This window comes from Scomber scombrus, chromosome 13, assembly GCF_963691925.1.
Source record: "Scomber scombrus chromosome 13, fScoSco1.1, whole genome shotgun sequence".
Lineage (NCBI taxonomy): Eukaryota > Metazoa > Chordata > Actinopteri > Scombriformes > Scombridae > Scomber > Scomber scombrus.
In genome coordinates, this window is record NC_084982.1 from 11,178,135 (window position 1) to 11,190,594 (window position 12,460).

The 12,460-nt window shown below is 39.4% G+C and overlaps 1 protein-coding gene across 1 annotated transcript; it reads left to right on the forward strand.

Annotated features, from left to right (window-relative positions):
• The first annotated feature begins 736 nt into the window (after positions 1-736).
• me3 (malic enzyme 3, NADP(+)-dependent, mitochondrial) lies at positions 737-11,907 on the forward strand. Its single transcript, XM_062431475.1, has 15 exons — positions 737-869; positions 2,084-2,316; positions 5,558-5,691; positions 6,235-6,384; positions 6,591-6,666; positions 6,766-6,927; positions 7,142-7,245; positions 7,329-7,438; positions 8,294-8,391; positions 8,578-8,691; positions 8,797-8,902; positions 9,566-9,708; positions 10,539-10,712; positions 10,972-11,070; positions 11,745-11,907. The coding sequence occupies exons 2-15, from the start codon at positions 2,089-2,091 to the stop codon at positions 11,904-11,906; spliced, it is 1,860 nt and encodes a 619-aa protein (XP_062287459.1). The 5' UTR covers positions 737-869; positions 2,084-2,088; the 3' UTR covers position 11,907.
• The last annotated feature ends 553 nt before the right edge of the window (positions 11,908-12,460 follow it).

The following is a 12,460-nucleotide window of genomic DNA, read 5'->3' on the forward strand; positions in this document are numbered from 1 at the left end:
TTATGATGTAAAATTTTTACATGAAATTGTTTTGGACGCTGTGTTTTATTGCACTGAAAGCTGTCACTTATATTTTATCCACCCTGTTTATACTGGTGAAGGGGGACTAAATATTTTTTTTAAATCTCCAAAGAAAGAAGAAACGATTATAGACATTTAGTATACTAGTCCTGGGTCCTGTTCCATAAAGCAGGATTACCAAATAAGCCATTTATTTTTCACTAGATCCGGTTTCATACAGCAAGCTCAGCCTAGTTCAGGCTAAATTACCATGACATGCTGGCACACTAACCTTGTCCAGTCTTGAAAAATTGTGAACCCGTCCTTTAAACCAACCATGATTGTACCACTTTCTTCCAGCAGAGGGAGCCATAGGCAATATGATCCGCAGTGGTCAGATGTTTTTTTTTTTATGTTTCGCTGGTGTTTATGTCAGTGCATAACTACGAGTTAAAATAAATATCAGCGCAATTTTCTCTCAGCTGTAGGTTTTATGAAACAGAATCAAGACATAAAACTAAAACAATGGCATAAAAGTATCATCAATATTTTCATACAAGTGACAGAGTGACAAGTTATTCAGTTTGAGATTCATCAAAGAGAGTTGTGCTTTTGTTTTGGGAGCAGACATTGAAGATGGAGGCTGTGTTTGCATGGGGGAGGAGGAGGAGGTGGAGCTGCTTTGTGATTGGTGGCCTCACTGCTCACTAACTGGGAAGTAAAACTGTCAAAGGATCCTGGATCAGCTGTTTGCTGTCTGTCGCCCCTCTTCATTACATCCACAGCCTACATAAACAACAGAGACTAAGCACACACAGCCTCCTGGTCGGGTTGAAGTCAGGAGCTCCGCAGCTTCACGTCACTTTCAGGTAAGTCTGGCTGCATATTCATCCACAGGCTCGCTAACTTTACTTAGCATTTAGCAACTGCGCAGATTCTTCCGTAAAGAAAACATTCATTATTTTATCATTAAAGCTACAGACATAATGCAGCCGCACACAACAGCGTTCAGACACCTCGACAGAACAATGAACACATTATCAGTGTGTTTGTATGTCTTTATTTGCACTAAAACAAATGACGACAGCACCTGTTTGTTGCTCAGTTTTTGTGAAGCTGATGGTGCCGCTTGTTGACAGGAGGTCAGACTATCATTCCCGGTATGCCTGGCGTTTCTAGGTCGTGTGTCCTTTTATGAACTGGAAGGTGACCTGTGTTCAGAGGCAGACTTCACCATTCATTAAGGCAGCAGACTGCCTGTGGCCCCAACTGAGAGGGCCCCAAACAGCTTTGGATTCATATGACGCTTAGATATGAAAAACGTTGAATAATGTTACTATTCTTAGTTTGTTAATTTTTATTTCAAACGTGTAGAAATAAGAAAACGGATGAAAAGAAAAAACGAATATAACAAAGAAATGAAATAAACCTATACAAATCTCAATAAAAAAATGCGATATTACATGTTTGCAAAGGAGCAGGAAGAAGTAAACACTCACTGATTCATTTCTACTCCTTTTCTCAACTGATCATCAATAAACTCATATACAGTTAACAGACCACTATCCCAATTCCATTTACAACCCAATACAGTTTATAAACTACTAATCATACGCTATGTATGATCCAAATATCCACCTGGTGCCAATAAGATAACACTTTATCAGTTAACACAACCTTTCCTCATCCAAATCTGAAGATAACTAATAAGTAACTGTGCCCAAAAAAACCTGTGCTACCAAGTGCTCAAAAAATATGCAACTGTATACTTCTACTTCAGAGGAAAACATTTTACTACTACACTTACCTGACAGACAGATGTTACTTGTTACACTGCAGATCCAGATTTTTACTGACCAATATATTGGTCAGCAGATAATATTGGCCAATATCGGCCTATCACAGATATTGTATACCAGTGTCAGCGTATAGGTTGTCTGATATGCACCAATTTATTTATTTTTACCTGTATAGGCAGCATTTTATGTATATTCAATCCCTGATCCTTTCATTTAAGTTTAATATACATATGTTCTATGTTCTATATGTTTTTTATTAAAAGTAATTTATGTGTTGCCTGCAGGCAGCATGAACTCTCTCCCAGGAAGAGCCGCACTGTCTCTGTGCAGGCGCACAGCAACAGCAGGCAGGATGAGGGTCTTCACCGGTTCCCCTGGTCACCCTGCTGGGGGCCTCTCGGCAGACAGTGCCTTTCTACAGGCTGTGCGGGTCTGCCACTCTGGGACAAACCGCAAGGCCAGCATCAGCACTAAGAAACGAGGCTACGACATCACCAGAAACCCCCACCTCAATAAGGTGAGCTCACTAATCTAACTAACCTTTTTTGGAAATCATCAGCACTTCCATATTTTTTTGCAAGTGCTTGAAACAAATATCAACAAAAAAGATGAGTCACATCATTTTTTTAATTTTTTATTCTACATTGATGATTCAAGCACACAAGGTCTTCCCCAATAATTTCTTGGTCTAATATGTCAGCAAATATGGAAAAATGCCCACATAGTAAAAAATAAAAACATTTGGCTCAACTGTCAGAAAAGAAAACCAGAAAATATAGATTTCTTAGACGCTCAAACCAGTGGCTTTTTGTCATTTTTGGTCTCCTAACAGTTAATCTATTATCAGAATTGTCAATTAATGTCTTCGATCAACAAATTCACTAACCATTTTAGCTCTAATCCATTTAATGTTGTACAATGAATGTTATCATGCATTATAATGGATATTGTGTGAGCTCTCCTAGTGATTAAATGATTGGGCAGTTGGAGATGTTCTGTACATTATTAATTACCCAACTCACGAGGAGCTCTGATGTGTCATCATAGCCTGCTGTGCACAAGTGTGCTCACATTCTCACTTTCATCCAGGACAGCAATGTTTTTGGCCTGTGCAGTTAAGGATTTTGATAATTCTGTCAGTTACGTTTTCCATTAATTACTTCAGAGGATTGTGTGGGTATTGTTTTGAGTGTTATCATTGGGCTGAATATAGATTTATACAGGCATGATGGTAAAGTACAGCTGCAAGAAACATATAGATATACTTTTCTCTATGTGAAATAACATAACCAGTAAGATAAAATTAAAGGCACTTCTACAGAGTTATGCTATTTATTATATTATCATAAGTAAACTACAGTAATAGATTCATTCTTGGGCAAATATAACACATCATTCTTGTTCTTATGTAACATATGTCGCATTATGATGACATTTTCTACTATTTGGTACTTTAAAATCAAACAGATGAATCTGTTCTTCATGAGGGAACATGTGTTGCTACTGCGTTCACGTGACTCTGTCTACACACAACATGATGTCCCGCATACCATGTTGTATGATGGTGGAATATATATAAACAGAGAATGTATATACATATTAGTACACCATTAGTACAGCATGAATACCATTGCTCCTATCTGAGTGAGATAGTTAAGGGGTTAAACCCACACCTCTGGAGTGATGAGTGGTCTCCTCATAGATTCCTCTCATGTGTGTACATGAGGTTTTACTTTACTTTTTCCAAACTTCATTTGAACAGGGAACATGTTTTTCTGCCTTGCTAACACTGTGACGACAGTAGGACAGACATTTTATTGCTTGTCAGCAGTTACACACTGACTCAGTCAGAGGAAGGAGAGGAAAAAGTAAATCTGCACATTAGATAATGAAATGTATAGAAATTCAGTGTTGAACACACATTTAAACTATATGATATGATTATAGACTTTACCACCCAGTGAATGTCTGAGTGATTGTGTTTTATCTGTCACATTGACACTTTTGTGTTGGTGTGGTGCTGTTTGACACTGAGACACTCCTCTGGATATATTTACTGTACTGAGTGAGGAAGGGTGACGTTTTTACAGCAAAACATGTGTCCCACTTCACCAGTCTCTTGTTCAATCTCAATGAGAACTTATTTGCATGATTGATTAACCTTTTAATTCATCTATAAACTAATCTAGTAATCACTTTGGTGTATAAATCCTCAAAACAAAGTCCACAGTGACATCATGAAACATATTAATTTGTCCAAACATCAGTCAATTTTCTTTAAATGTAAGAGGAAAGAAAGGGAGAAGCAGCAAATTCTCAAGAACCTGAAACTATTCAATTTTTGGCATTTTTGCTTTTTACCTGAAGGTCTTTGACTGAAATGTATATATTAAAGTATTATATATTATTTATTGAGCAAGTGAAGACAGTGTGCGAGTGTCGCTTCCTCTTTTTAGTACGTGACATGTTTACCTTTATAAAGGATGGATGGACTCATAATCATATAAATGATTCTCCTTATTGTATTTGCTGATATGATTATATTATGTTCTGTTTCTTCACAGTAATCAATGATAAGGTTTGAATTGGAGTCATTACAAAGGTTAATCTTGTAGGAGTTTATACCTCTCCCGCCCACATTTAATCTCACTCTCTCTCTTTTTCCTTGTGTGTTGACAGTTGGTGTGTGAAGGCGGCGTTAATGACACCCGCCGGTTGGAAGTGTAACCTTAATGGGTTTACTTTAGCGCCTTTTTACCTGTTCGCTCTAATAGATGTAGCTTAACTCTGTTAATCTGTGACTTTGTCTGTGGTCATGTTCGCAGTTGTTCCTCCACACTGACGTTCTCTTTCTATGCAGTATTTGTTATTTAAGGCATCAGCATTTCTCCTTTTAATGACCTCTGGTTGGCAGACCTTTTGTAGTGCAGCTACAGTCAATGTCCCTTTACAGTATGCAAATCGTGTCTGTACAGTACAGTGTTGCCCAGCTGATCAGCATCTATTATCAGAATACTTTTTAATTTAGGAAAACATGCAGCTTGTGAAGCAACTATCGTAAGCTGACACCACTATTAGTAACCAAATATCAAATCCACTCTCACATTTCACGCTCTTTTCTACAAACATAAATCATTTACAATGACAGGGGTGCATTCAGAAAATGCACAAACCCACAGTAGAACAAACTGACCCTTTTACGGCCAGTTTATTCTCCATGTAGGTCAGCTGTTCCTCCTGCGGATATGAATTAAGAGGAAGTGGAGAGAGTGATAAAGCAGAGGAAGGTGAAGTTGAGCTGACAGGGGAGTGAGTTCAGCCTCCCACACTATTGGACAGAATAAATAGATTAAACCTCACACTCCCCTTCGATCACTCTTTGGGAGGCCTGCCAGTGTAGACACTAAACATAACCAGAAGGCAGAGAGGAGTACAAGGCTGCTTACTTCAATAAAAGTTGCTGTCAGTGACCAAAACATTTACAGGGCTTCATAATTGCTTTATTTTGTTTGACTGGAACAATATGCTTTTATACAAAAGGGGTGAAACAAAATCCTAATTTGGAGAAAAAGCTCAAAAAGACTTCTGTATTTAGGTGTTTGTATGAGTCAGAGCTAACTTTGTACCATTGTGAGTCACACATGACTCACTGTGGTCTGGATTGTCTGATTTCTTCTGTGGTTTGCGGGCTTTACCCCAAGTGACCTCCTTTTACTTTAATGATCTCAGCATTGTGTAATCAGTCTCTTTCCACACAGGGAATGGCATTCACTCTGGAGGAGCGCTTACAGCTTGGCATCCACGGCCTGCTGCCCCCTTGCTTCCTCTCGCAGGATGTTCAAGTGCTGCGTGTCACGAAGAGCTACGAAACACGCAGCAACCCTCTGGACAAGTGAGAGCAGACTCATAGATTTACAGTAAAAAAGCTGCATATGATTGTCATACAGTACTTAATTACTGATGAGCGGGGACAAAAAAGAACATTAAAGGGATGTACACACACACACACACACACACACACACACACACACACACACACACACACACACACACACACACACACACACACACACAGACAGACAGAACAAAAGCATAGCCACAGGTAGTGCACATGATACCACACTGTGCAGGTAGAGGAGAGCAGCACTGACCTGCAATGCATATAAGATTAGAGTACTGCAACCTTTAAAACCATGAAAAGACACTTATGCCATATAACAATATTACAATATACTAAATCTAACCTGATATCTAGTGTCATATCACAATAACAATATAATTTTGATATATTGCCCAGCCCTATATTCTTCACTTTATAATCTCTGGGTGACCTTTGTTAGCAGTGTTACAGGTAGATGGCATCAAATATTACCCTACTTTAACAGGAGAAGATGTTGCAGCTTATGAAAATGTTTTTGTTTTTTCTCGGTCTCAGGTACATCCTGCTGATGACGCTGCAGGACAGGAACGAGAAGCTGTTCTACCGTGTGCTGACCTCTGATATCGAGGAGTACATGCCCATCGTGTACACTCCCACTGTCGGCCTGGCCTGTCAGCAGTACGGCCTGGCCTTCAGGAGACCACGGTGAGATCATCAGACAGGTGTCAGACAATGAACTCCTGGTCTTGGAAGTGGAAATAAATCTAGGACTTTATTGTTCCATTGTTGACAAAGTCTGTGTTGTATTTCACAATATACGTGTGTTGTCCATAAGCTTAAACTTAAAAACCATCCAATTATTGATACCTCGTCTTACTGACGGCTTATTATTGCAACCTACTTGTTTACAGAGGTCTCTTCATCACCATTCACGACAGAGGCCACATTGCCACCGTGCTCAACTCCTGGCCTGAAGAAGACATAAAGGTGTCCCCTTCCATCCACACACCCAAACAGGCAGCAGTGTGTGCCTGAATCACATTCATATAAGTGGTTAATTATGCTGATGTGCTTGTCTCCGTGTAGGCCATCGTGGTGACAGACGGCGAGCGTATCCTTGGACTGGGTGACCTGGGCAGCTATGGCATGGGCATCCCTGTTGGGAAGCTGGCACTCTACACAGCCTGCGGTGGTGTTCAGCCGCAGCAGTGTCTTCCTGTGTTGTTGGATGTTGGCACGGACAACCAGGTGTGTTTGACCTCACAGCTACAGGAATAATATGTTTTTATGAGCAGGTGCAATGCCTCCTATCTGCTTCTTATCAGTCTCCATTTATCACCTGATAGATTCAAAATCTGATTAATTAATATGACTTTGTAATTATTTATGGATTTACATAAGCAGGCAAGATGGCAGGCTGTTTTTTTTAATTGATTAATTGACTGAATACATTTTGGTTCAGGCGTTGCTCAATGACCCTTTGTACATCGGACTGAAGCACAAGAGAGTCAGAGGAAAGGAGTACGACGAGCTAATCGATGAGTTCATGCAGGCGGTGACAGAAAAGTGAGTAGAGACACAAATGAGCAGAAGACACTGATATTGATCGTGATCTTGCTTTAAATTCTGATCACTGTGTTCTTCTGCAGGTACGGGATGAACTGTCTGATTCAGTTTGAGGACTTCGCCAACAGCAACGCCTTCCGCATGCTTAACAAATACAGGAATCGGTACTGCTACTTCAACGATGACATCCAAGGTACCAGACGCTAACATATTCAGCCACATCACTCCTGATCTCCATCGTGCAGCCTGAGTCATAACTGTGACTCTTTTTAGACACTTTTAACATAGAAAACAAGGACATACATGCACATACATCTTAATATCCATTAACAATTAACATCCACATAACCTTCACTCCCTTCCCCAATGTTGCATAATCTGGTCATGCCATTTTCCCTCAGAGTCCAATGGACCTTTAACCTCAAAATAAAATCACAGATAGCACCAACCTGTGTCTGATCATATAGGGTCAAGTCTGTTATGAAATATGCGGTATCAACAGAGACTATTTCTGTTGATTAATATAATTTGATTAAGGTCTGAATGCAGCTGGAACAGATTAATTTCTGAAGTCTAAATTTAGTTTATTATGGAGTTTGGTAGCTTGTTCCATCATCTAGTTCCCTGCTGCTGGAACAAATGACCAAACTACATCGTTGCAGTGTCCCTCTCAGTCTTTAAGAAAAGACCTAAAAACTTCTGCACTTACTGGACTGAAGAAAAAACTGCTTCTATGCAATCTGGCTGTTGGCACCTACGTCCTGTCAGACTAATACTTAGCTTCATGGCGCTTACTCGCATTGTTCTCTTCTGACTAGATCCCTGCCTGTGTTATATCAACTCTCATATGCATGTCGCTTTGGATAAAAGTGTCTGCTAGATAAAAGTGTAAATTGCATTTCACAAATCTTGTAAAAACAGTGAAAAAAGGACTCATTTTAAGAATTTCACTTAACTGGATTTAACAAACCACAAAATGAGCATGTTTAAACAAATAAATAACCCATCTTTTCTGACTGTGCACTTGTCATTCATTTTCTTCTCTCAGGCACGGCCTCTGTAGCTGTTGCAGGCCTCTTAGCTGGTCTGAAGATCACCAAGAACAAACTGTCAGACCACACCTTTGTTTTCCAGGGGGCAGGAGAGGTGAGAAGATGTTCTCATTAAGGTCTTATTTTGGTTTAAGAGAGTGTTTCAGTCCAAATTTGAAGTTCATGAAACTGAGACTTTGACTTTCAGAGACTTTGATGCATACGCAGAATTAATCTCTCTCTCTCTCTCTCTCTCTCTCTCTCTCTCTCTCTCTCTCTCTCTCTCTCTCTCTTTTTTAAGGCTGCTCTGGGTATTGCTCACCTGCTCATAATGGCCATGGCCAAGGAGGGCCTGAGTAGTGAAGAAGCTGCTAAAAGGATCTGGATGGTGGACTCAAAAGGTCTCATTGTAAAGGTAATGTAGCTCTCTCACTTTCTCCCAGACATGATCTGTACTGTGTGTAAAACACCACACAGGCCCATATGGAAATTTGATAAAAGACACTTTATACAAATGTAGGGAAGAAGTCATCTAAACCACGAGAAGGAGGAGTTTGCTCATGAACACCCGCACCTGAAGACCCTGGAGGAGGCGGTGCACACTATCAAACCCACCGCCATCATAGGTGAGTCTACCTGCCTGGAAGGTCCTACAATTAGTCGCTTAAATGAGAAAAATGCATCGTTTCATCGAGCTTTTGTAGAGGGAAACATCCTGAAATATCACTCAAAGAACATTGTTGAAACTTCTTTATAACCCACATTGTTTCTTTCATCCATTTACGGTCGTTACCAACCAGTTGTGGAAAAACAGAGAAACCTGTTAGAGGTGAATTTTTTTTTTTTTCATTCCAACTTGCTCGCCACCATAACAACTCAGTAATTTGCTGTCAAATGAATTTATTCACTCTGTTTAATCTAGAGCAGTAAAGTTTCATTCATAATTTAGAATTTAGTGGATCAATTTGCATGTATGAGGAACTTGAACTGTGATAACATGACGGCAGTGTCTCAAGTTAAAATCTTCCTGCTGTTTAAGGATTACAGAGGAAAAAGAATCAGATCCATGGTTGTTGAGGTAGATAGTGATTGTAATTTTCAGCAAATATTTCTCATCCTGGCGCGGTAATTGTGCTTCACAATAACTAACTCATTTAATCCTACAAAAAGGTCTCACATTACAAAACAATGACTCAAGCAAATAGTTCAGTGTTATTGGAGCTTGTGAATTTTAACCCTGTCCTCTGACGTCCAGTTTTCTCTCTTTGTTCTACGTCCTGAATATGAAGGAGTGGCTGCTATTGGAGGAGCGTTCACTGAGAAGATTATCAAAGACATGGCGTCCTTCAACGAGAGGCCCCTCATCTTTGCACTGAGTAATCCTACCAGCAAGGCGGAGTGCACGGCAGAGCAATGCTACAAGCTCACAGAGGTAGAGTGTGGCACGCTGCAGGTTATAGTCACTCTGTTAAAGTTTACACATTGTGTGTCTGCTTGAGGCGTAACAATAATGCGGACTGCATATCCCACCTCATGCAATATTTTAATATCTTTTTGTTTTTTTTTAAACCTGCATTGTTTCAGTAGCATTCGTCTTTTTCTTTCGTTTTTTGTTGATGCATTGATGCCTTTAACGACACATTACTTTATCATAATACATGAAATATTACTGTCACACAGGTTTTTTAGTCCCTTTCATTTGGCAGATATGACCAGAGTTTGAGACCATGAGTTGGATTTACACAACAGTTTTATAAATCAGATGAAAACAGTAACAGTATTTCCCAACATTAAAAACAGAAACTGAACTTTCCTTTTTGGTGTAATGACAAAAAGATCGTAACATGTGAATACTAAACTTAGCATGGACACGTTTCAAAATTTTTATGGTCAGTTAATGCTCATAAATTCATGAGACGTCTTTACATGTTGGGAGTCGGGACCCATTTCTGTGTGAATCTGATTATCTTCTGTTAACATCTGCATCTTTGCTTTGTTGCTCTGTGCAGTCACAGAAATAATAGTGCCCCATAGTGGTAAAAAAACAAAACTCCAGTCTATTGTAACATTTGTAAAAAAAAAAAAAATTAAATTAAAAATCACACCTTTCCATTTTTTAACCAGGTATTAGTCTTTTTCAAGCATTGTTACAACAATTCCTTCTGTTGTCTTAACAGAAGTGACTCATGTTTTCCCTCTTTCATTTTAACCTCTTCCTTTAGTCACCTCTTTATCCTCTGTGCTCCTCTTTTTTTTAATCAGGGCCGGGGTATCTTTGCCAGCGGAAGTCCGTTCCAAAAGGTGACGCTGGCTGATGGACGCACCTTCTACCCCGGGCAGGGAAACAACGCCTATGTCTTCCCCGGGGTGGCTTTGGGTGTCATCGCCTGTGGAGTGCGCCACATATCTGATGACGTCTTCCTTACCACAGCAGAGGTACTTTCTTCACTTGCTAATTTATTCTTAGCAATAGTGTTTCATTCTGCTGCATATGAGCTTAGATGTATGAGGGTACTAATTCAAAAACTGACAACAGTATGATGAAATAAATTGTTGGTTTTTAAACAGTTCCTCTAGTTCGTTCTGTCTGTTTCATTCAGATCATATTTTAGAATCAGGAATGGTAAATGTCAGCTAACAAGCATTTCCCTCCTCTTGTACGCACTCAAATCAGCATATTTATTCCGTCCGACAGGCGATAGCTGACATGGTAACAGAGGAGAACTTGGCTGAGGGAAGACTCTATCCTCCTCTCAGCACCATAAGAGAGGTGTCCTTCAAGATTGCAGTGAAGGTAGGTGATCTTTCCACATATCTTCAAGTTAACAATGGATGAAATGAATACTTGTATGTCATAGATGTCAAAGATGAAAGATGTAGTGATGAGCCCACAGAATTATCACCTGACTGCAGCTTCCTTCAGCTCGATGAAGCTATAAATGCCACTGCACACTTAACTGGAGGGGAACAGACTCTAAATCAATGCTGTTGTTGCTCTGTATGTGAAACTGTTTGCTTGAAAGGTTGTTGCAGCTTTAAGATATTTTGGGCTCATAAGAGATTTTGTGATATGCACAATGCAAAATAATACATCATAATATAGAGTGCAGAACTGAAAATTACATTGTAATATTAAACAAATCATCAAATAAATTAATAACATGAGCGCTTTTCAAAAGCCTGAAAAGGTTACTGACATTATTTACTTTCAATGCTGCAAATGTAAAATAAGTTATAAACAAAATGTTTATGTTGAAAGTTTGTGGGCATTTACAGTCTTTGGAGAGTTGAAACAGGTTTTGACATTTGCTCCTTACCTTAAGGAGGATATTCTTTTTTGTACATTAACCAGGTTTTTTTATTCTTTAATTTGACGTAGATAAAGGTCTGTTTGTAAGCTATGAAAGCTAATCAATAAATTACTCTCAATATGTATTTGACCATTTTTTTCTTTTCTTTCCCTGCCAGCTCGTCAACTACGCTTACAAACACAACATTGCTTCGGTGTACCCCGAGCCGAAGGACAAGGAAGCGTTTGTGCTGTCTCACATCTACAGTCCTGATTATGACTCCTTCACTCTGGACACATACAACTGGCCGCAGGAGGCCATGAACGTCCAGGATGTGTGATCCTGATTCTTCTGTCTCTCTCACTCAATACAACACGCTGCCGTGGCGTCACGTACGATTTCTGAATTGCCTCCATTCAGAAACGTTGCCAACAATTCTCGCTTTTTAGTTGTCTGTTTCTTAAATATGTTTCTGTAAATGTCCCTGGTGTGTTCTCAAATGAACTTAGCAATTCAACATGCAGCAAAGTTGAGCTCATTATGAACTAGTTTATAGGCCAACCAACAATGCATAATATATGTGAAGTGTTGATATGTCCTCTACAAGTTTTCTCTTTCAGCGCTGTTCTTTTGTTTCCTGCACTTGATATGAAGGTCTGACCGAGAAAAAAGAATATTGTTTCTGTTCAACAGCATATCAAATGTTAAACTACACTCCATTCAGCTGTGGTAGTATTCTGTGCCCAGTGTCTGAAAATCTGAAATGCATGAAAAACAAAGCAGTAACGCACAAGCTAGTCACGCACAATGCTTTCTCTTGTCTGACACAAATGAACAGAGGACTCATTTTGAAGCATGGAAAAAGAAAACATTCTAACAGATCTAACTTTAACA